The 22487-nt window shown below is 36.6% G+C and overlaps 1 protein-coding gene across 3 annotated transcripts in view; it reads right to left on the bottom strand.

The window, feature by feature from the left end:
• Positions 1-297: 297 nt before the first annotated feature.
• The window catches only part of sass6 (SAS-6 centriolar assembly protein), a 46733-nt gene continuing 24543 nt past the window's right edge, over positions 298-22487 (bottom strand). Inside the window, exons 4-17 of one of the 3 annotated variants that reach the window (XM_059969882.1) lie at positions 20024-20128; positions 18120-18291; positions 17098-17175; positions 16539-16658; positions 15290-15481; positions 14039-14233; positions 11471-11560; positions 8263-8442; positions 7794-7875; positions 6924-7054; positions 5201-5347; positions 4776-4882; positions 3185-3294; positions 298-1590 (exon numbers count right to left, since the gene is read on the bottom strand). In XM_059969882.1, the coding sequence (XP_059825865.1) occupies positions 1496-1590; positions 3185-3294; positions 4776-4882; positions 5201-5347; positions 6924-7054; positions 7794-7875; positions 8263-8442; positions 11471-11560; positions 14039-14233; positions 15290-15481; positions 16539-16658; positions 17098-17175; positions 18120-18291; positions 20024-20128 (1804 nt within the window). In that variant the 3' untranslated portion in view covers positions 298-1495. The remainder of the gene's footprint in view (positions 1591-3184; positions 3295-4775; positions 4883-5200; positions 5348-6923; positions 7055-7793; positions 7876-8262; positions 8443-11470; positions 11561-14038; positions 14234-15289; positions 15482-16538; positions 16659-17097; positions 17176-18119; positions 18292-20023; positions 20129-22487) is intronic. The other 2 variants (XM_059969883.1, XM_059969884.1) reach the window with 2 other exon arrangements.

Here is a 22487-nt window from a genome sequence, read left to right as displayed (position 1 = left end):
TATCAAAACTGGATAAGGGTAAATCCAGATTGAGTTGGTGTGTTCTGCACTTAGGTGAACATTTGCATATAAAGTCACGTAAAGTCAAAGAACTCTGAATGCAACACACATTGGCAAACCCTCCTTGCCTGCAGTACATACTTCCTTCAAAAAAAAAGTTTAGGACAGCCAAAAGGCAAGTATATAGGTACTGCTCTCCTACTAAATAAAATGTCTTCTTTCCAACTGCTTCCTTTTTCAGTGATTGATCATTAGATGACTGATACCGGTGAACTTCAATATTAAGAACTCAATTGCTTTTGCAAAAGTATGAATATTTTATTCAAAATATGTATGAAACAATCATTTAAATACAATTTTACAGTTTGTACACTGATACATTCAGTTAACATGTCATAAATTACTACTTACAACACAATAAGAAAATAGAGCCAATTCTATACATTTGAAGCATTTTAAAATTCTTGATGCAATTACATTTTGTCACCTTATTAAATTTCTTTCAGAACTACACAAGGTTCAGTAATTCCAACTTTTATACAACTTGATGGGGCTTAGTTACTGGCATGCTATTTAGGAATCACTTTCAATAGACAAACTGCATCCAAATTTTATTATCAATTTTCAGACAAAAATATAACTGCTGTCCTACAATCAAGACTGAACTTTGCACCTTGACAGACTCCCCCACCAGTGCTAAACGTTAACATCTCTATATTCGGTGCAGTATAGGGAAGGGCAACCCATTCCTGTCTTTGTAATACTGACTGTGTGCACTGAATTTCTGAAAGGTCCCATTATTATACTTGTCACTTTAAACCAGTTAAGATATGTGAATGTATGAAAGAATTTTGTTCTGTTAACCACAGGAACCATATACATAACTCCAGATTAAGAAACAGATTGTACAGTTTGGGCAAAATAATAAAGACTAACTGTGCCAAGATTTTGGTACCAAAGGGCAAAATGAAAAACTAGAAATATTGCTGAGGATCTTAACCCACACAGTTAGTAACATATATAGTAATTTGAAATAGCAGGATTTATCAAAAGTGATTGTGATGAGGGAGGAGGAAACAAAAGAGACATCTCCAGTTTCTACACAGAGAAAGCAGCTAATATTCTTCACTGTTAAAACAAGATTTTAGTTTTCAAATTCTTGATTGTTCAAAACTAATCCTGCAGTTTGTAAGAATTATAATGAAATAAGGCTCAAATTTTCATCCTGAGTTTGCAACAAATGCTTTGGTATTCAGCTGCCTCCTGTGCAGAAGGAAAACACTCACTTGCTCTAACACAAATCAAATTAACATTTTGCGAATGGCAAGTGTATTCTGGCAGTTTGAATGAGCACCTGGGTTTATGCTAATTATCACTGCCCAGTCCAATCGTTTCTTACAGGTCTAAGCACCTGCAGTGATACATTCAGATGGCCTGTTCCTTTCTCATTATCTCGCTCTTCAAGCCCTGTGATGAGAAGTAATTACTGCACTCTTCATGATGCAGGGAGTCTAGGCTGTTGTCCTGGAAAGTAGGCAGATGTCACTGGTGGTGAATTTCCTTGCTTTGGCACTAGGGGTCGAGTTGGCACTAAATAAATATCAACATGTTATGGAGTGGGGTTGTGGGAAAAAAAACAGAAAAGTTAAAATTAAACCTTAGTTAATGAATGCTCATCAGAAAGTCTTTATTCAACCTGAAATATTAAGCCAGTTTCTATTATGTCACAACTACATCTTGACCAGTTACCAATAAACAGCTTAACCTATTCCTGACTGCCTGAAAGATATATGGAAAAGCAAATGAAGATGACCAACGCTTGGTGCAAATGATGATGAGTGAAGTAGGATACTGTTAGTTGCCAACAAGATCAAGGAAGGATAATCAAAGGTCAGAATATGACCGCAATAGGAGGATCACATAGGAGAGAGGCTGACATTACAAATTTACAGACAAAGATGGAGATTTTAAATTATACGAGGAATGGGTTACCACGTTGATATATATATCAGATTTTTTAAAAGCTCAGATTTTCTACTTTAATAAAAAATAATGCTAGAGCCATTTGTTTCTTCAAGACAAGCTAATTCTGATTTGTCTGTGGATTTAAGAAAAGATTAGGCTAGACATTATTTATTAGGATAAACTGGGTAATTTTATCATTATAGGAAAGCAGCATCAACCATGCTTTGAAATGGTATGATAAAGGTTACAACTAATCTCAGCCATAACAGCCAAGTTCTTTGGATGAATATATTCATGGTCCACAAGGAAGGAAAGCTGAAGGGTTTCACATCTAACAATGTCCATAATTCAGAACCATGATAAATAGTTGCATTTATTTGGGGCAAGTTAGTGTGGATAATGAAAATTCGAAAGATATAATGCCATATCCAAGAAGACCTTGTCGTGGTTTGGAGGTTTGCATACCTCAATGAACCAGACAGCCATGCTGGTTGGAGTCATGGCTTTATGCTTTTGCTCTTGGTAGGGACACCGATGCCAAGCAAGTCAAAGTGTATAGACCAGATAAGTGATCCACTGGTTCTCCAGGTTCAGGGTTTCAGCTCAGGGCTAACAACCCTGACTGATAAAACAAAACTGTTATGGAAACAGCAATGAAGAATCATTTTACATCTGAGTGTGATGGTATTCCTGTGTTTCCACTTGGGACTTGCATGGCTGACAGTAGTGAAAACCGAGGGGAAGCTACTGGCATGATGAAGGAAGCCCTGAAAACTACTAGAAATGGAGGAGCTTTATTGCTGCCCTAAACACTAGTAGTGTAACAGGCAGTAAGTAAGTAATGCTGAATTTTTCCCTATTTTGTTTTTAAACTTGTTCACATGTCAGACTTTGTCAAATTGTTTAGTTTACAAACTGGAGGAATACAATATACATTTTTTTTGTTTATTCAGTGTTGGATGCATTAAAGTAACATATGGACTGACTGTAATTAAATTTCAATTAACTCAAATCTGTACAGTTTATGATATATAATTTGAATTGATTTCCTAAAACAAACCAAAAAACATAAATATAAATATAAAATGACTTTACACACAAATGTTACCGTGATTATCATTAATCTTTGAAAGTAGGAAACATTCTGAAATACACCCACACAAACCCATTTTAAGATGGAATAATTTGTTTATTAATATCTCGGATTTTCAACACTTACTACCTGTACCAGATGGATAAAATGGCTTCTGCAATGATGCTCCTCGAGACAAACCAGGTTTACTGTATTCCCTCATTTGTAAGTACTTCTGGTCTAAGCCAACTGGTTCACTGCAGGAAATAGGCATTTTTAAGTGAACAATAACTGGAATTGTTCAAACTACAACTAGACAGAAAATACTACGCTACATGCATAAATAAACATTTCATTTTACAGATTAGAGAAAATAAAGAATACACACTTTAGATTACAGCTTTTTTTGCATACATGCTACAGAAGGTCTTTAGAAACAATGCCCGTACTATTTTAGCCTGTTATCTTATACAATGATCTTTGGACTAGGAAATAAACAAAGTTCTACTCTGGACAATGTTAAATTGAACCAGCCAAGTTCAAAGCCACTGACAAAATATTTACAGTGCTGATTTGTTAAAACCATTAACAAAACATTCTGCAGTCCTGTCTGTATAATTATTACATCAAACAATGTACTCAGTCATCCAGAATACAAGACTTTGACTAGATTATGTAGCTGAGGTTAGTTCATAAACATGGTTCTTGCCAAAATTCTATTGTAGCCTGTTAGGAAATTAACACCTCGGCAAGAAGACTCTCTGATAAAATCTTTACAATAAGGATTAGCTTCCACTGGAATGCAGAGGAAACTAAACCATTTAATTTCTCATTTTAAAGATTGTATCCAAATGCTAATAGGTAAATCCATTTTTTCCCTCAAAGTACACTGCTTTTTTTTCCAAAGTACAGTGTTTTGCAAGAATGAACATTTAAGTTCCTTTCATTGATGAGTAAAGATGCTGATCAAGGACGTGCTTTTGGTTGTGTCCAATCTATTGTCACCTGATACCCATGTATAAGATTAGTCACTGGTTAATGATATGGTACACAAGATGTCCCATTCATTTCCTTTATAAGCTCCAAGGCCAGCAGGAGATCAACTTAATGTAGCACTAAATTTGAATCATGGCACAAAAGCAAAATCTTTAGGAGAGTAGAATTATTAAATTCAGTGCCAGAGAGATGTATTTACTTTCAATCTCAAAAAAACTCATTGAGCCAAACCTTTTGGTTAAATGCTACATGTAGATCTTCTATGAAGTCCTTATAGATGTGATTTCATATCTGCTAATTTGTAAAAATCAGTGAAGAAAAGTCCATTGCCCACAGTCTGAGCAGCCTACCAAATAGGCAAAATCATAGTGTTAATCTATTTACATTTCAAAGAAAAACTGCAGGTACTCTTCCATGCACTACCTAGATATAAACATTTGTGCTCCAAAAAAACCAAAGGACATTTTGAGGCCAGCCAAGTATGTTGCCATTAAGCAATACTAGTTAGTTAATTACACTGAAAAATACTAGGTAAAGTGCATTTGTTGAAAAGCCAGAGGTCTTTTGAAATGCCAGCTTCTGGACCAGCCCAAAGGTTACTCATGGAGTCATGCTAAAATAATCACTTTGTTAACAAAAGTATATTTTTTTAAAATGGTGAGTAATGAAACATATTATAGAATATCAATTCTTTCCCTCTCTGCCACTTTCCTAAGCTTTTCATCCCCCTCTCTTCACATACCTTTTGGAAGGGAGACCTGCTCCTGTTGGTGTTGAAGATGGAGGGGCTGATGTAGGTTCAGATGCAGGAAAGGTACTAGTATTTAGCTGCACAGGACTGATGTGCATCTGGAAGAGTAATGCAAGTTGCCCTTGTCATATTTTCACTGATTAATTTACTTTGGTTTTATCTTCAATTAAACTGCAAGGTTAACATTAATAAGAATAGATGTCCAAGAACACAAGAGCCAACAAACCATTGTTCAGATATTAAGTTACTCGTATTCACATTAAAAAAAAATGTAATTGCAGTGGAATTGTTCTAGGTAACTCAAAGATAGTGTAGGGTTGCAACAATAGTTAACTTTCATTAAAGATTTGGAAATGCAATGAATTTGAAAATATCATCATAGAAAAGTACGAATAATAAAATTAAATCAAGCCTGCCTGAAGACCATGCCTTGATACACCAGGCCTCAGGAATGGAGTATTCATTCTTACAGAAGAACCAGAGCTCTTAGAGTAATTATCTGAAGGCGAAACAGAGGAGACAGTCTGCGGCATCAAGACAGAGAAAGGAGGGTAGAAAGTTTGCTGTAAAAGGAAAAGCAACAGGAAAGTATTAGCATTAAGGACTTAAGAAAATTCAGCATTAGACATGTAAAATTAAAATCCTTCGTGCATTCCAAAACTGCTGTTTAAAAGCAGTAAATGTTGAGGTAGTATGACTGTCAATTAACTATAGTTATTATGATTAACAAAGGGTAATGAATGGGTTAATATGGCAAACTGTGGGGGGGGGGGTGGGGGAGATCTATATTCTTCACTCGATGCTGCAGTAAGTCCATGCGCTGTGAATCCTGATTACAGCATTTGAAATAATTGTTTTTCAACTGTTGAGTAAATTTGGATTTGCTGGAGAGGATATTGTATTTGGTACCCTTGGGTGTTTGGCCTTCCAGGTACTGGGAGTCAGGATTATCTATCAAGGAAAGAGCTGGGTTCTCATACAAGGTTCTCATCTAATCCAACCAAACTATGTCTAATTTTGGAATTCACAAGTTATTGATGTTTATGAAAGTTAAATCAACGGCTAAAATGTCACTGAATTGAGTGGACTTTAAAGGCTGAGTGCCAAATCCACAGGTGAAACAAATTACAAATGCAACACGTTTTCCATCAAATCATACAAGAAAGTTAACAGTATTTTTATGTTATAATACATATCATATTCTGTCCTATAGCACTACTTATTTTTCATGGAATTGTAACTTACACAATCCTAACTTTTTTTTATTTATATCTAATATTGCTCATAGATGATCTGTCAAAGTCCTGACAGTTTTGTTGTGGTAAACATGCAAATTAATTTGCTAGAGTTTTAAAGAGGAAGAGGGTAAACATTCTTGTTTAATATACCATAATCTCTGTGTTCTATGTTGGTAACAACAAAAAAGGTCATTCCATCTAGTGCGTTGCTTTGTGCTTTTCAGAATTTCCAATCTGATTCTCATGATTCAAAATCGCCATACAGGATCTAGACTCACTGAAAAATCAACTTGCTGTTGGCAGAAATAAACCCCTCTGGCTGCTATCTCAAAGCAGACAAGATTCCTGCATTTAGGCTGTGGAAGAATGTTTTATCTGCAGCGTTTATTTTGAGACTACGTAGAGGGGACTGGATAGCCTTGCACCTTCTGGATGCCAGTAACCTGCTCTTATTAAAGAGCAACGGGGGTGGGGGGGGGGGGGGGCAGCAATCCAATCTACGGAAACAACTTCCCTGCTTAATATGTCACTAGTAACATGTTAGAAAGGCAAGCCATCTTTCAAATTGTACTCACGGAATAAACATAAATGTTCTTAATAAAATAACATTTCCACTGAACCAAGCTAATAGTTGGAAATAAAACAGACAGCAGGTTTAACTATGCTAATATTTCAATCAACAGTTAAAATATGATACTGAATCCACCACATCTATCCTTTCACTATTAATTTGCATCTTAAAATAGACTATAGTTGATAATAAATGTGTACATTTGCTTGAACTCATTAAGTTATCTGTCATGATGGCTCACTAACAGAGCCTCATGAGCAATAAATGTTAGCCATGCCAGTAATGCTCAGATTCTGAAAATGAATCCAGACAAATTATTGATTTACTTACCATGCTGTTTTGCATGCCTCCAGGCCTGGACAGATTGCCACTAGATACTGATGATGGATCAGAGGACCCTGGAGTTTCTTGCAGAGATGCTAATTTATTTTCATTCAGTTGTTTATTCAACCAAGATATTACTGTGGACAATTAAATTCTCATTAAAATATTTTTAAAGTTAAATAGTTGAGCTTCTATTTTAAAGTTTTTTTCTCCAAAAGTAGATGAAGTTGCTAAAAAAAAACCTAAACAACTTTGATTTGTTCCTAAATTGTACTAGCTTCAATTGTAACTAATAAAGTGTACCCAGTTTATAATCAGTTACACACTGTGGTTTCTATTAATTAAAAAAAATTGAATGTTTACAGTCCAGCTTGCACTAAAGTACCGCAATCTACATTAATGGGTGGTGCAACCAAAAATCAAATTAGCCAACCTCAAGCTACAGGGGAAACCCATACCTGCATGTCTACCTACATCTTGACTTTATTTTGTTGGCCATTTCAGCTTATCGATTCCTTCCTGTTTCACATTTCAAAGGCAACAGTTTTTGTAGGCATCAAAGGCAGTGTCAATAAAACATCAACATCCCTCCCAGGCATTCACCACCTCTACTACATAATACTCTGCAAACATTTCAGTCCAGTGAGATTGTTAGTGTGGCCTCACAAAACTGGCCATGAGGTCTTGAAATTGCACTATATAAAAACAAGCCACCTCTGCCTTATAATCCTCTTTTTTATTGTCAAAATTAAGTCCTAATATCTTATGTGGTTTAATATCCTGATTACACCCCTTTGAAACATGCTGTATTACTTTCTAACATGCAAAGAATGTCAAATTCTAATTGTTTTATTGTCTAATTGTCAAAGAACTAACCGTTTTCATTTGTCTTTAGAAGCTGTTTGCTTTCTTCTAGTTTTGTGACAGTGACATCTAATTTCTCCTGTAACTTGCAAACCTAAAAAAAACATTTAAAATCCACATTTTTCAATAAAATGTATCCTAAAATAAATACTCCTCTTTCCCACCCTCCTCATCAAAATTCACATAGTTACATATATGAATACCTTGTTATGAATGTTTATATTACAGAAATTCACCCTTACAAAATTCACAAATCTGTACAGAAAGATGATATGGAATAATCACGGAATGTGTGTGGGGAGGGGAGTAAACAGGTCAATTTTTTCCAAATCTTTTGTTGACACATGCAATTGATACACAAAGTAAATTTATTTTCAAAGAACATATTCTGGGTACAGTACAGATAGTTTGCTATGAACACAACCCCAACCCCACCCTAATATGGGGATAACCTATAATCCACCAAATCAAGATTTATTACCTCCTCTTCCTTGTGCCTCAGGATCTGCTGTACATCTGCTAGTTCTTGCTGCTCCTTCTGGAGAATTTGCGTTTTTTCTCCTAAAAGTTTTTCCTGTTGCATTGTAACTGCATTTTTCAGTTTTATTTTTTCCATCAGCTTCTTAATGTCTCCCTGAAGCTTTTTAATAATTTCATTGGCCTACAACAAACACATAATATACATTATTCTTGCATTAAAAATGTGATGACTCTGAAGTATTGCAGAACATGGATTCCAGTTTAATTTGTACCTAAATTACTCCTAAAATAGTAAACAAGTACATTTTTTTTTATTAGTAAGCTTCCAAAAGCAATTATCATGATGCTTGTGTGGATATGGTGGAGGATTACAAATACCTGGGGATACGAATTGACAATAAACTGGACTGGTCAAAGAACACTGAGTCTGTCTACAAGAAGGGTCAGAGCTGTCTCTATTTCCTGAGGAGACTGAGGTCCCTTAACATCTGCCGGACGATGCTGAAGAGTCTGTGGTGGCCAGTGCTATCATGTTTGCTGTTGTGTGCTGGGGCAGCAGGCTGAGGGTAGCAGACACCAACAGAATCAACAAACTCATTCGTAAGGCCAGTGATGTTGAGGGGGTGGAACTGGACTCTCTGACGGTGGTGTCTGAAAAGAGGATGCTGTCCAAGTTGCATGCCATCTTGGACAATGTCTCCCATCCACTGCATAATGTACTGGTTAGACACAGGAGTACATTCAGCCAGACTCATTCCACCGAGATGCAACACTGAGCGTCATAGGAAGTCATTCCTGCCTGTGGCCACCAAACTTTACAACTCCTCCCTTGGAGTGTCAGACACCGAGCCAACAGTCTGGTCCTGGACTAATTTCCACTTGGTATTATTTACTTATTATTATTTAATTATTTATGGTTTTATATCGCTATATTTCTACACTATTCTTGGTTGGTGCGACTGTAACGAAACCCAATTTCCCTCGGGATCAATAAAGTATGTCTGTCTGTCTGCTTAAAATTAGGTCTTGATGTTAATTGTAATTCACGGCAGTTTCTCAGTCTCTGCAGGTGCTCAGTTATTAACTATTTTTAAAACTGAGCATAGATTTCTGAGCCATAAGGAAAGTAAAGGATTTACCGGTAAGGCAGCAAACTGGTATGCAGGCTCCTGGTTTTATAAATATATAGTATCAAGTACTGTTAATGATGCATTGTTTGAGGGAAGTGCATTTTAAAGGACTCCAAATGTCAGACTAAGAATTTGTTTTTCTTTTCACCTCACTAGTCAGGAGCTTTGTACCACCTATTCCTGAGATATCATATTTCTGGACCTTCACTAATAAGTCATGCTAATTCTAGGGTGGGGTGGTAGTGGAAGAGGAGGAAACATTTTTGAAATACAATCCAGTTTAAGATGACGTTGGTGACTTCTGGCTGGTGTCTAAGGAAACAAGGATAGCAACTAAATACTTTGCTAACCATACATTTTCAGGCAAACGATCACTGCAAGCAATGGTCTGTAAATTCCCTTTGGACTTGCAGGCAATTTGATGTGGTAGAACTTAAGAAGACAAGGCAGCAGGCCCGTGGCCGAGAGTGTGGAAGAATGTGAAAGGTCAGGTACAGGCCGAACAAAGCTGTACGGTCCAGGCCCCAGAGCGTATTGATGCGACTGAACATGATGCCTGGATGGAGAGTTACAGGCCAAATGGAGGCAGCGAAGTCTGGCATATCCATTTGGCAGAACCCCTTGTTCGGATGGAGGTTTAAGTGCTGGACAAAATTGAAAAGGTCAGGATGTCGAGGTCCGAGGTAAGGTTATGGGCTTGTTCAGATCACTGCGCAAAGTGTCAGAACCCGTAGTTTGGACAGAGATTTTAGCACCTGGCCAGATTGAAAAGGTCAGGGTGTTGAGGCCTGAGGTGAGGTATGGTATGGGCAGGTTCAGATCGCTGGTCTACTATATTTACTCGGCTCTGCACTGAACAATTGGACTCTCTTTGTGGATTTCAGTTCAGAAACACTGTTCACTTGCAGTTACAGTTTGCATCTTTTTACTGAACATTGTGTGTTCCACAGTCTTCTTTTTTTGGGTTTTTCTTTTAAATGGACAAGATGTGTTTTTTATTCTCTGCACATTGGGTGTTCATCTTCTTTCAAGGCTACTTGTTTGGAGACAAATCTCAAGGTTATATAATGTATACACACTTTGTTAATAAATGTACTTTGAACTCTGATAAACATCAATCTTGGGACATTGGTAGAGCCAGACTAGCATATTTTCCAACAATTATCCCTATTAATACTTTCATTTCACTTTGTTTTTAAACCACAAGACATTGGAGCAGACTTGGACTACTCAGCCTGTCGAGTCTGCTCCCTCATTCCATCATGGCTATTATCCTCTCAACCCCATTCTACTACCTTCCCTCTGCAACCTTTGGTGCTCTTGCTAATCAAGAACTTATCAACCTCCACCTTAAGTATACTCAACGACTTGGCCTCCGCAGTTATCTGTGGCAATGAATTTCAGACTCACCATCCTCTGGCTAAAGAAATTCCTCCGCATCTCTTCTAAATGGATGTCCTTCTGTTCTGAGGTTGTGCCCTCAGGTTCTAGGCTCATCCACTATAGGAAATCTCCTCTTGTATTGCATAGCAGTGCAATAAATTTTTCAGTAAACCTGGCTGAGTCAAAAGGCAGCAGGAAATATACAAGCCCTCTGGCCATGCTCCCAGCTCATTATCCAAGTTAATGAGTGAGTCAGATGCTGAACCATCAGGTTGTCTGCACAATCTGTTATTGTATTATATGAATTTTAATGTAGAACTACTTCAGGCCAAAGTTTTGCTTAATATTAATTTAACACAAGTTATATATAAAACTGCTTTCAAAACAGATTTCTGCCACTCATGTTATTCCTACAGCATCATTTGAAAGGGAGCTCCAGGAATTAGACATTAAAAGATAAGGAACAGCAATATACTTCCTAATCAGGAAAGTAAATGTGATATTCCTGTCTGCTTGTTGCCCTTTGCTTCTTGGCGGAAAATCTCACAAATTTGAGAGAAGTTATTGCAGGAAACATGCAATGTAATCGCAGTGTATTTTGTAGATGAGAAGCACTACATCCACAGGGCACTAATGGTGGAAAGAGTAAACTATTTTCAGAAATTAGATTAGCATTACAAGACATCCTGTTATTACCTTTAATAATTCTTCTGAAAGAGATTTCACAGTAGCTTCCAGTTTTCCCATTTGCTGTTGTTTTTGTTCCAAGCTCTCTTCTAGATTTTTCTGCAAATGGAAGAATCAAATTCTCCAAGATCTTGCTAAATCAGACACCGGTCTCTCTTAAAAGTTCTACAAACCTTTGCAAACATCATACTGACATTTAGATACATCAGCAAAATTCTGTGATCTTAAAATAGGACACTTGAATTAATAAAGTATGACAGCAATAGATCAGAATATAAAAAGATTTTCAATTTTAGGTTTTAAGCTCAACAAAATACAGAAATGTCATTAACATGTAGCAGCTTTTTTAGCCTTACATGACAACATCTATTAGATAACAAAAACTGGAAATTTATCCCCATGTGATGTGGTCACTTCAGAATGTTATACTCTGCCTCAAATAAAATCAGAGATAAATGGAATGAATTTCAGTGTTAAATGTGACAATGTGAGTACATTGTGTTTTCAGCAAACTGATCAGGTGACTAACTGAACATTTATCATCCCTCTGTTTAGATAGCATAAACAACCAGCCATTTAGAAAGATGAAGGCAAAACTGGAGAAAAAGTTCAAGTAAAAAGAGCTTAAAAATAAAAGTGTTGATCCCATCTGAAAATACCCCATAATGTTGAGTCTGTGGTATTGTTAAAAATCACACCTATATTTCTTTTAGCCACTATATCTATTTCTTTTAATCTATATTTCTTTTATATTTCTATGTTGGCTCCCAAGGATTGACAGCATCAGTCCCATAATCCATCTTATTTCCCTGTACCCCTGGATTCTTTTTCTTCTCTTACAGTTGAGCCTTCACTACTTTTTTGAAATTTCAACAAACAGTAACTTAGTGGCAAATTAATCTGGTAGCCTGTCTTTGGAACATTTGAAACCTGGAGAGTGAGAATGTAAAAGCTCTACACAGATCAAACTCAAGCCTTACATTGTGTAGCGGTAACATGAACTGCTGCTTCATTAATCATATCAATGGCAGTACGCTAAGAGCTGTTCTACAGAAATTGTTTTCCAGAATTGAGAAGTTGATGTACAATCACAGAGTACACGTTACTTATACACAAAACACCAAAGGGATACCACTCCTATAGTAGACAATCCATTTTCACCTGCATAAACAAGTTCCTAAATTTAAAGCCATAAACATTTGACTGATTTATTGAGTGATATAGATATAGAAATATCATAGTAATATCAAAAATTTTATTCTATTGCCCACTACTAGTTTATTTCTTCTATCATCTACAGGGAAGGAAAAATTCTGGATTACAGCTGAATCAGCATTGAGAATTCTCTACACCCTAGCCAATGCCAATTCTTTACTCTTCCAAGTAAATCTGGCCAACAAAAAACTATTCAGCTGTAGAAGACATTGCCTCAACCTTTCATTATCATTATGAATGTAACATTCTTCCAGTTGAAACAAAAAACTATGTATTGAATCTAGAAAATTACAGATCAGCTCTGTTACTGTTTCTAACAGTGGAGAAACAAGACCAGAGTGGGCTGAGCAAAAAAATTCACTCTGTGTTTATCACTTGCACACAAATATATAATCATCAGATTTATCACTAAGTTTTGAATTTGAACCTCTTTGATCTTTGATATACAAGCTGGTAAGAACAATCCTATATAGTAACTCAGTTAGCCAGAGTCACCAACTGAAGAATGCCAAGAATATCAACAATATCAAAATGAATCTTATCTTCAGAATCAGAATCAGGTTTATTATCACCGGCATATGTCATGAAATTCGTTAACTTAGCAGCAGCAGTTCAATGCAATACATAATATAGAAGAGGAAAAAAAAAGTAAATCAATTACAGTATACGTATATTGAATACATTAAAAATCATGCAAAAGAACAGAATATATATATATATATATTATATATATAAAAAGTGAGGTAGTGTTCACAGGTTTAATGTCCATTTAGGAATCAGATGGCAGAGGGGAAGAAGCTGTTTCTGAATCGCTGAGTGTGCGCCTTCAGGCTTCTGTACCTCCCACCTGATGGTAACAGTGAGAAAAGGGCATGCCCTGGGTGCTGGAGGTCCTTAATAATGGACGCTGCCTTTCTAAGACCTCACTCCTTGAAGATGTCTTGGGTACTTTGTAGGCTAGTACCCAAGATGGAGCAGACTAAATTTACAACCTTCTGCAGCTTCTTTCTGCAATAGCCCCCCACCATACCAGACAGTGATGCAGCCTGTCAGAATGTTCTCTACCATACATAAGATATAGCAGCAGAAGTAGGCCATTTTGGCCCATCAAAGCTGCTCCACATCTATAGAAGTTTTTGAGTTTATTTGTTGACATGCCAAATCTCTTCAAACTTCTAATGAAGTATAGTCAATGCCTTGCATTCTTTATAACTGCATCGATATGTTGGGACCAGGTTAGGTCATCATGTATCACCTTTGTTTAACTGCACAAATTACAAGACAAAAAAAAATCTAGTATCAAGCATTGCAAATTAATTATGTAATTTGACAGGAACTTAAAACATGTGTGGCTTTTAATACCTTATGCTCCTGCATGCTTTCACAGACTTCTGTTGTCCTTGTAACCACTTGCTCTTTATCCTTAACTTCCTGTTCCAACACTGCAGTCCTTGTACGCAGCTGATTCAGTAACTTTTCCTTTTCATGGCACTCTGCATCCAAAGTGGCATTTTCTCGCCTCAGTGAAATGACTTCCTGTTTTGATCTTTGACATTCCTAAATACAGCAGAGAGGCAAACATAAAATATTTCAAAAGAAAAGAACTACATGAAAATGTAACATTTGACTCAGTGAAGTCCAGGATCAAATCCAAAATATTTTAGTTAATATGACTTAGTGCTACAAAGCACCACCGCTGAAGGGCTTGCTTTGCCTCACCATTGAAGGATCCCGGTTTACCCATTTTAAACCAATGGGTTTAAATTTTTTTTTCTTGAAATCTGATTGCATTGTTAAAATTTACATTTAAAACTTGTGTGACGAGATCTGAAGGATTATTTTAAGTGGACTGTTCCTCTAAAAAGAGAGAGAGAGAGAGAGAGAGAGAGAGAGAGAGAGAGAGAGAGAGAGAGAGGAGCAAACAGCGTGTGTGCTATTTCAGCAACGGAGAGAGAGAAAGTCTGTGAGCTGCCTTGGAAACTGAAAGGTGGAACTATATGATGGACAGCTAATGTTCAGCGCTTGTGGAATATATATAAGGTCAGTTGGCTTTGTAATCAGACATGCCAGACACCAAGGAAGACACTGGTTGAGCTTTGTGTGCCCACGACAAAGGTGGGGTTTTTGCTCACAGCGTGGACAAAAGGGTGGCTGGAGGAATGCTATCGGTGTATTTAACCGTTGCCTGGGTTGATAGCGGTACTACGTGCATCCTCTTTTTGGTGGTGACAGCCGGTGACCATAAGTTTTGGGAGCAGGAGGACAATGTGGAAGATTGACGGCATCGGCACTGGGAAGACAAAATGACTCTCTCTCGCTTTCTCCAACTCTACTCAAATCAAATTCCAGAACTGAATTGACTACTTGCCATACTACCGTAAGACTGTATCATCTAATCACCTGAGCTGGGAGAAGCTTGGGAATTTTAATTACTCACATATATATGCATATACTCTACAAACCCATTTACCTTATCTTGTTTTATATTACTTTATCACGTAATTATTAATAAAATAGAATTTATAACAGAAGACTCAGACTCCAGGTATGTCCATTTCTGCTGGTCTTTTTTAATCCGTTACGTAACACTTGAAAGTAAAGTACTTAACCAACCTCTTCCATGACGCATAATTTGGCTTTCATCTCTCGTATTGCAGATTCTGATTTATATTTCCTTTCAGTAAGGTCCTTGTTGACAGCTTCTATTTCCGCTATTCTCCTTTCAAGATGTTGTACTGTTTGACTATTTGTGACTTCTATTTCTTTTTTTTGCTGCTCCCATTGTTGCTGGTAGTGCGTTTGAGCCTAGGAAGTTAGGTTATAAAACTGGTTACAATAAAGATCTGAAGTACAGAGAGAATAATATCATTGTTACTTTAACACTGCAATGCAAACAATGTTCTACATACCAAAAATATAATTATTCATAAGTATAATTAAAATGATAGTGGAAGAACAGATAGTTTGCTGAAGGTTCATGAAAGCAACCTAAATAGCCTTAATACAATCAACTCAATACTTTCTTTCTCCATATAGTCATTTCAAAGTGTTGCCAATAGCTTAATCGAGGATGCTTCTTAACCACCTTATATTCCTATCTGTAATTTTGGACTAATACACACCGATTATAAATCTAAATGAAAAAGAATCTAACCAAAGATAAATACTATGCTTAAAAGCCTTCTGAACATAAAATGATATGCCCTACATGAACTAAATGGAAGCCTTATCATTTGTCAAAGATTTTTTAAAAATAATTTTGTATTTTGTGTTGAAGCCCATTCTACAACATCACTGAGTCAGATTACAATTCATTTAATCGTAGGGGAGGGAGTAAAGTGAGTGGTGCACTTGTGAACAAACAATATGCAAGGACAAATACTTTGAAATACACATAGAAACAGCTCCATAATCATTAATTCACAACTCCATCTTCAAAGGAAACCTTATAATCATATTCAATAATTATTAGAAAAAGGTACATGAATTTTGTGTCCATACTGTTGCTCTGTCTGCAAGAAGGGCCATTATCTACAAAACATTTTCAAATTTGAGGGACTATATCGATCTGTTGGTGCCTGCAGAAACATTACTAGGAATTAAGGAGCGAGGTTGAGGCTCATCCATTCTTTTATGGAAAAATGTTGCTTCCTAAGCAATAATTCCAAGTAATTTATCTTACAAAGCGTTTTAATTACTGTAGAAAACATCCATTTGTGCTGTAGTATTTGACTTCTGAAAATGCATTTAAGCTCCTTTTAGCCAAACATATATCTAAACCATCCAGTATTGCTCATTATATGAGCACATCTAGTTATTTTTGAATTATATCCTCCTTTAATGAATTCATACATTCTCTTACCTGTAAAGCCTTTTCCCGTTCCAAAGTAACTTCTTGGCTGTGTTTGTTTGTCATCAAGTTAGTATGTGTTGTCCATTCATTACGTAATCTGTCCAGTTCCTTACTCTTTTCTGCTAAGGTCTAAACATGAAAATAAAGCAGTAAACATCATTAGCCAGTATGAATTATGCATTGCCTTTCAAAGGTAAAGAGAATTTATTTACAATTTCATTTTTTGGCAATAATGAATCAAATGTTGTAACTCCTCTGGGATGAAGACCAACAGGAATTGAGAAATGCCATCAATACCAGAAGCCAAAAGGTAAAGTTGAATGCAAATAGTATAAGTGTGCACAACAATTCCTTATTCATTTTCAAAGTGTTGCGTGTTGACTGAAGCAGACAATAACAGAACAATGTGGCAGAGTGAACCCTGAAGATTACATTGGTACAGATAATCCTGCTCTTAAACTCTCAAGGCAAACACTTCAGTTCAAGCAGGGATTAAGTAAGCTTCTAATTTATGATGCACAGCGATGGACCATGACACTACCACAATCAAGATTTGCAATAAACAAACCTGTTGAGTGATGCTTAATCTTTTCATTAAGTCTTCCTCTGTTCTATGTAACCTTTCTTGTAATGAAACATTTTCTATCTGAAAGGAAACATTTAAAATTAGCTCCATTTGTCTATTATGAAGATTTAATTGCAAGATATCAAATTAATGACTTAATTATACTTTGATCTCTTCAATAATGATGCAGTATTTTATCGTACATCAGTGGTCATATAAAGGCAGAGTAATGGGAGAGTAAAATGTTGGAATGTGTTCCACAACATAATTTGTTCATATGGGGTAAATTTAGTCCATGTGGTCATGTGGGTTTCTTCCCACATTCCAAAGACGTACAGGTTAGGATTAGTAAATGGTGGGCATGCTGTGGTTGGCATGGGAAGCAGGTTGCCTCCTGCACAATCCACAGACTGCGTTGGTTGTTGATAAAAACAACGCATTTTACTGTATGTTTTGATGTACATGTCACAAATAAAGCTGTTTGATCTTTAAGACTTGAGATTTTAGTCATGCAAGCAAATATTCATGGTAGGAAAGTAAAAAGAGTAACAGATATATTAGGTATCTGTTCTTTCATAGGTCATGAATTTCTGCAAAGTATCATAGTATCCATTAAACTCAAAAATTAATGGATATTTGCAAATACCAGAGCACTTGGTAATCTCATCCAAGAATAAACAAGTCTTTAGCATTTGAGATCAAACATGACGTGATGCTTTCACAGTGCAATGGAACTGGGCAAATCCAACTACAGCCAGGTAGTCTCCCATCCAAGCACAGTTCAACAAATAGAGCTCAGCAGTGAAGCAGAGTGAAATACATACAATGCCAATTACTAATGAGTTTAAGTTCAAGTTTCTGCATTTAAGCTAATGCCTGCACTGAATAAGTGGGCTATTATCTATAATAACACAGCAATCAAATAACAAAACTGCATCTGATTATTATGATAAAATATTTTAGAGAAAGAGTTATTTAATACAGCAGTATAAATTTGAGAATAACAAATCAATGTAGAAACTAACCTTCACATTATGAAGGCAGAGTGCTAAATATTTCTTTATCTCATTGTCATTTCCTGGAAGCAGCTTTAAGGAGAGATGCGTGAGGTGCTTGAATGGGTTAGTTTCTATTATATTTAAACTTGCAGGCATATGATCCAATGCTGGAGACTGCGTTACTAACTGAAGAGTAAACCTTTGGATGAAAAATCAATGAATAGATGGAAGAAATTTAAAATGAGAAATTATTAAAAGATAACAATAGTTATAAAGTGCTATAACAATCCCAGAATGTACAAAGGTTATTGAATGGCATCAAAGTAATGTTACGCAAATTAACTTCCATTTCTGCCGATCTAGCCCTCTGAAGATACTACTTTATACAATAGTTTCACAGCTCTATCTCTAGCAGACTGTTCAGAGCACTTCAATCAAAATCCACAGTATTCTGGAAATTTAGAACCCCAATGTCAATGCAGATTCTAGTTTTAGTTGCTAGCTAAGACTTGCAGATGATGTCAAGTGGGATGGAATGGGAACGCATATTTAAATCCAACAGTACAGGCAGTCCCCGGGTTACGTACGAGTTCGGTTCTTGAGTCCGTCTTTAAGTCGGATTTGTACATACATCCGGTATTATTTAGCGTCAGTTAGTCAAACGTTCGTCTTAGTATATAGTATATATTTTACCTTTCTATGCATATAAAACACTTAAGAAACAAATGTATTCTAATAATTAAACCACTGCATTGCTTAGTAATAATTGTAGCTATCATTGGGGCAGGGCCTTTCACGTGCTCCATTATTCTCACTTCATCCTTTAAAATTGTTCTGATCGTTGACCGACTGTAGCCTAACACTTTTCCAATGACCGATGGCGTTTCAACTCTTTCCAAACGCTTTATTATTTCCACTTTATTTTCAATCGCGATAGCTTCCCATCAACGGAACAGAAACACTGCGGGTGGCAGGTCCCGACCTCCGTTGGCTCCCAAGGTCCACTAGGTCCTAACGACCACTGCACTGAATTCCCTGGGTCCAAAAGTCCACCACACTGAGACAGTGGGACAAGTGGGAGCTGTGCTGGGTTTGGATACTGTATTTGATCCTCCACAATATTCCGCGTGGGAATTTAAACTGCAGGTGGCAGTGTTTTATTTACGAGGTCGAGTTGTGTGCTCGACATCAACCTGGCACGGATGGTACTGGAGTCACTGGATCGACATCACCCAGCACGGGAGCGGTCTGTCACCAGATCAAACTCGGGAACCTCCATTTGCCAGCCCGGTGCTGATCTCACTGTGTCACCAGCCGACAGGAACGATTGGGGGGGGGGGCGTGGTCAGGGGTCAGGGTGAATCTTGCTAAGAAAAATTTAAGCCAAATACAAAGTTAAACACTCAACACAGTGTCAATGGCAACAGCTTAAAATGGCGGATGGCATTCTCCTTCCTCGGTTCGTAAGTACGAGCTGTCCGTAAGTTGGACGTTTGTAACTTGGGGCTATCTGTAGTTATTTGAATCCTTGTTTCCCTCTCAGTCCACGTGTAGACAAGGGAATGATTCACAACTGATAAAATATGGTACTTTTCTACCTCTGCTCCACCACTACACCCTAGACACTGTCGCCATCATTCTGAAACTGCATAAAGATCAATAATTTATGTGCAAACTAGAGGTCTACCTCTAGACAAGAAAAAAATAGAATGAATGACTTAATGCTGTAAATCGATGTACATTGTCCATATGAGCTATCAAAAAGTGACAACTATTCAGAACAATACGAAACCTCTCTTGATTTAAAAGCTGTACAAGTTTAACTTTATCATAAGACTGTCCATCCAGGATCATAGAAACTTTATCCTAGTGAAAATTTCAAAAAAAAAATCAGTAATGCTTAACTTAATATTAGCTAGATACAAACTCACCTTGGAACATCTTTGTTTTGTTCCTGGATACATTGGTCCAAAAGTTCAATGAACCGCTGGGGAAAAGCAGAAAATTCTACAAGCAGTCCTTGTTGATTCTTTAAACTGTAAAATTAAATTGTTATCTTAATGCAATGCTATATGGCGCCGAACTTAAAGCATTAAAACAATCCAAATGGCTGGAAAGTGTGTACTTATATTCCAAAGGCCAGTTTTTTCACCTTCTGTCATCTCAGTTCAGTATAATACACTATACCTTCCTCTATCATTTTCATTGTCTTCCCCTCAAGTGCTTCTGGTATTTGTCTCAGTGAATAATAAGTAATTTATTGATCCTGAGTGGGAAATTCATTTTGTTGTAGCAGCAACATTTAAAAACACGCTTATTTATGTAATTACATAACTTGGGAGACGGACTAGGTGACAATCCTACTTAGCTGATATGATCCAGGTTGGGATATTCTGGGACTCGGAGGGTAGGAGAGGAGCTGTGGTTGTGGGGGTTGCCTTTGGATTACACCAGGACTGTGTTTACTATGTCATTTTGTTAATGTAGATATGGGAAGTGGTGAAATTTTGGGACTTATTCTAATGCCATAGCAAAATATAAAATCGATGTTCTTTCAAAATAAAACCTGTTTTTATATGACGACTCCAAGAAACTGGGATTTTCATGCACAACAGTCTCTAGAGTTTACAGAGAATGATGCAAAAAGCAAAAAAACACCCAGTGAGCAGCAGTTCTGTGGGCAAAGCTGCCTTGTTAATGAGAATGGACAGACTGGTTCAAGCTGATAGGAAGGCAACAGTCATATTTTTCAAAATTCAGATGACATGTTTCTTGGAGGGAAACATTCAGGTAGTGTTTAATATTCATTTGTAAAACAGCATCCCTATCTGTACATCAATACTGCACTGGAAACAATCAGCTTAATTTATCTGCTCAAGTCTTTGCTAGGACAGATTCTGGATTCTCTTGACTCAGATGAAGGTATTAACAACTGAAACATTATTGACAATTTATATATTTATGGTTTCTAGCCTTGGATACCTTTATAAATCATTTCATAATCTTAAAGAGCTCTATTAATACACTCCTTGCTGCCTCTTTCATTTAGAAAAGATCCCATTGAAATAGTTATATCCTTCAGATCTGGAGGTATCATTTTTAATATTATTGGACCCTTGCTAATCCCTCCATCATTTTGTAATATGGAGAGCAACCCTGACTAAAGTACTCTAGGTAAGATCTATCCAATGTCCTACATCAATTTCCTATTATGGAATTTTGAACTCTACATTATTAAATTGTGATGAGATACCCACATTTAATTCCACCCCCCCCAAGGATTCTCAATATCTTGCAATGATGTCATGAAGGGAGTAAAGCAAAAATAGCAAATATATAGGTAGTAATCTTTTTGTCAGATGAGTTATTAAACACCACCTAAATGCATTCCTCCAAGGAATACACCACTAACTTTGAATGATAGCCAATACAATGAAAATGTCAATTTGCTAATGGTTTGAAACTTTAGGTCTAGGAACCCCTATGCTGACTTAGAACCCTGATAATTTTTCCTATTTGTTAAGAGTCTTCTGCTTAACTAGCAGTAAACTCTAGGTCAATTTGAAAGCTATCTTCAGCGATACACCAATGGTGCACATACTGTACTCCACCAATGGATTCTTTCATGGAGTTCACTATGGTTGCATGAGATTAGGAATATCCTAACACCCATGATGGGTAATTTGCCTCAAGTACACACCATAGATCGAATATTTATTTCAATGAGAAGGTAGATACAAAAGATTTTGGTAATATTAATTATAGTTTTAAAGGCTTTGGGATTTTCAAGTTTCTTAACTCTTATTAGCTTCAATAACTTTATTATTTAACTTTGAGAGCCAGAAGTGTTCATGTTTTGATAATTTGTTTATGTTAGGCAGGTGTGACTTAACTGTCTATTAAAAGTTAACTTGCAACCATCCATGTCTACAGTATCCTATTACAGCGTGGAAGTCCCAGTATGCACACAGGGCCTTGCAGATGAAGCAGACTAGCATTCCTCTCCATTGCAATTTTGCTTTTGATGTTCAATTAATGTTTGTCTTCATGCAGGCTACAAAACAACCTCCCTGAAATAGTGCAGAGCAACACGTGAAAGAAAATGTCAGTGGTAGAAGCAGCAGCTATTGGAAATATTCACAGGATTGATAAGTAACAAATCCCTTGGATATGACAATGTGAATCGCAACATTTTGAAAGAGATACATGTGGAGTTATTTTCCAAATTCAATTTCTAGAATGGTTCCCATAATTAAGAAAGTAGCAAACATCAACTTTGAGAGAAACGAAAAAAATACAAAACTACAGACCAGTTTTGATGAAGGTCATTGACCATCAACAGTAATTCAGTTTCTCACAAGATGGATGCTGCCAATCACTGACTTTCATAATAGA

The sequence above is a fragment of the Hypanus sabinus genome, chromosome 5 (assembly GCF_030144855.1).
Source record: "Hypanus sabinus isolate sHypSab1 chromosome 5, sHypSab1.hap1, whole genome shotgun sequence".
In the NCBI taxonomy this organism is placed as follows: domain Eukaryota; kingdom Metazoa; phylum Chordata; class Chondrichthyes; order Myliobatiformes; family Dasyatidae; genus Hypanus; species Hypanus sabinus.
Note: the sequence above shows the minus strand (reverse complement) of the source record. Positions and strands in the feature narration are given on the sequence as shown.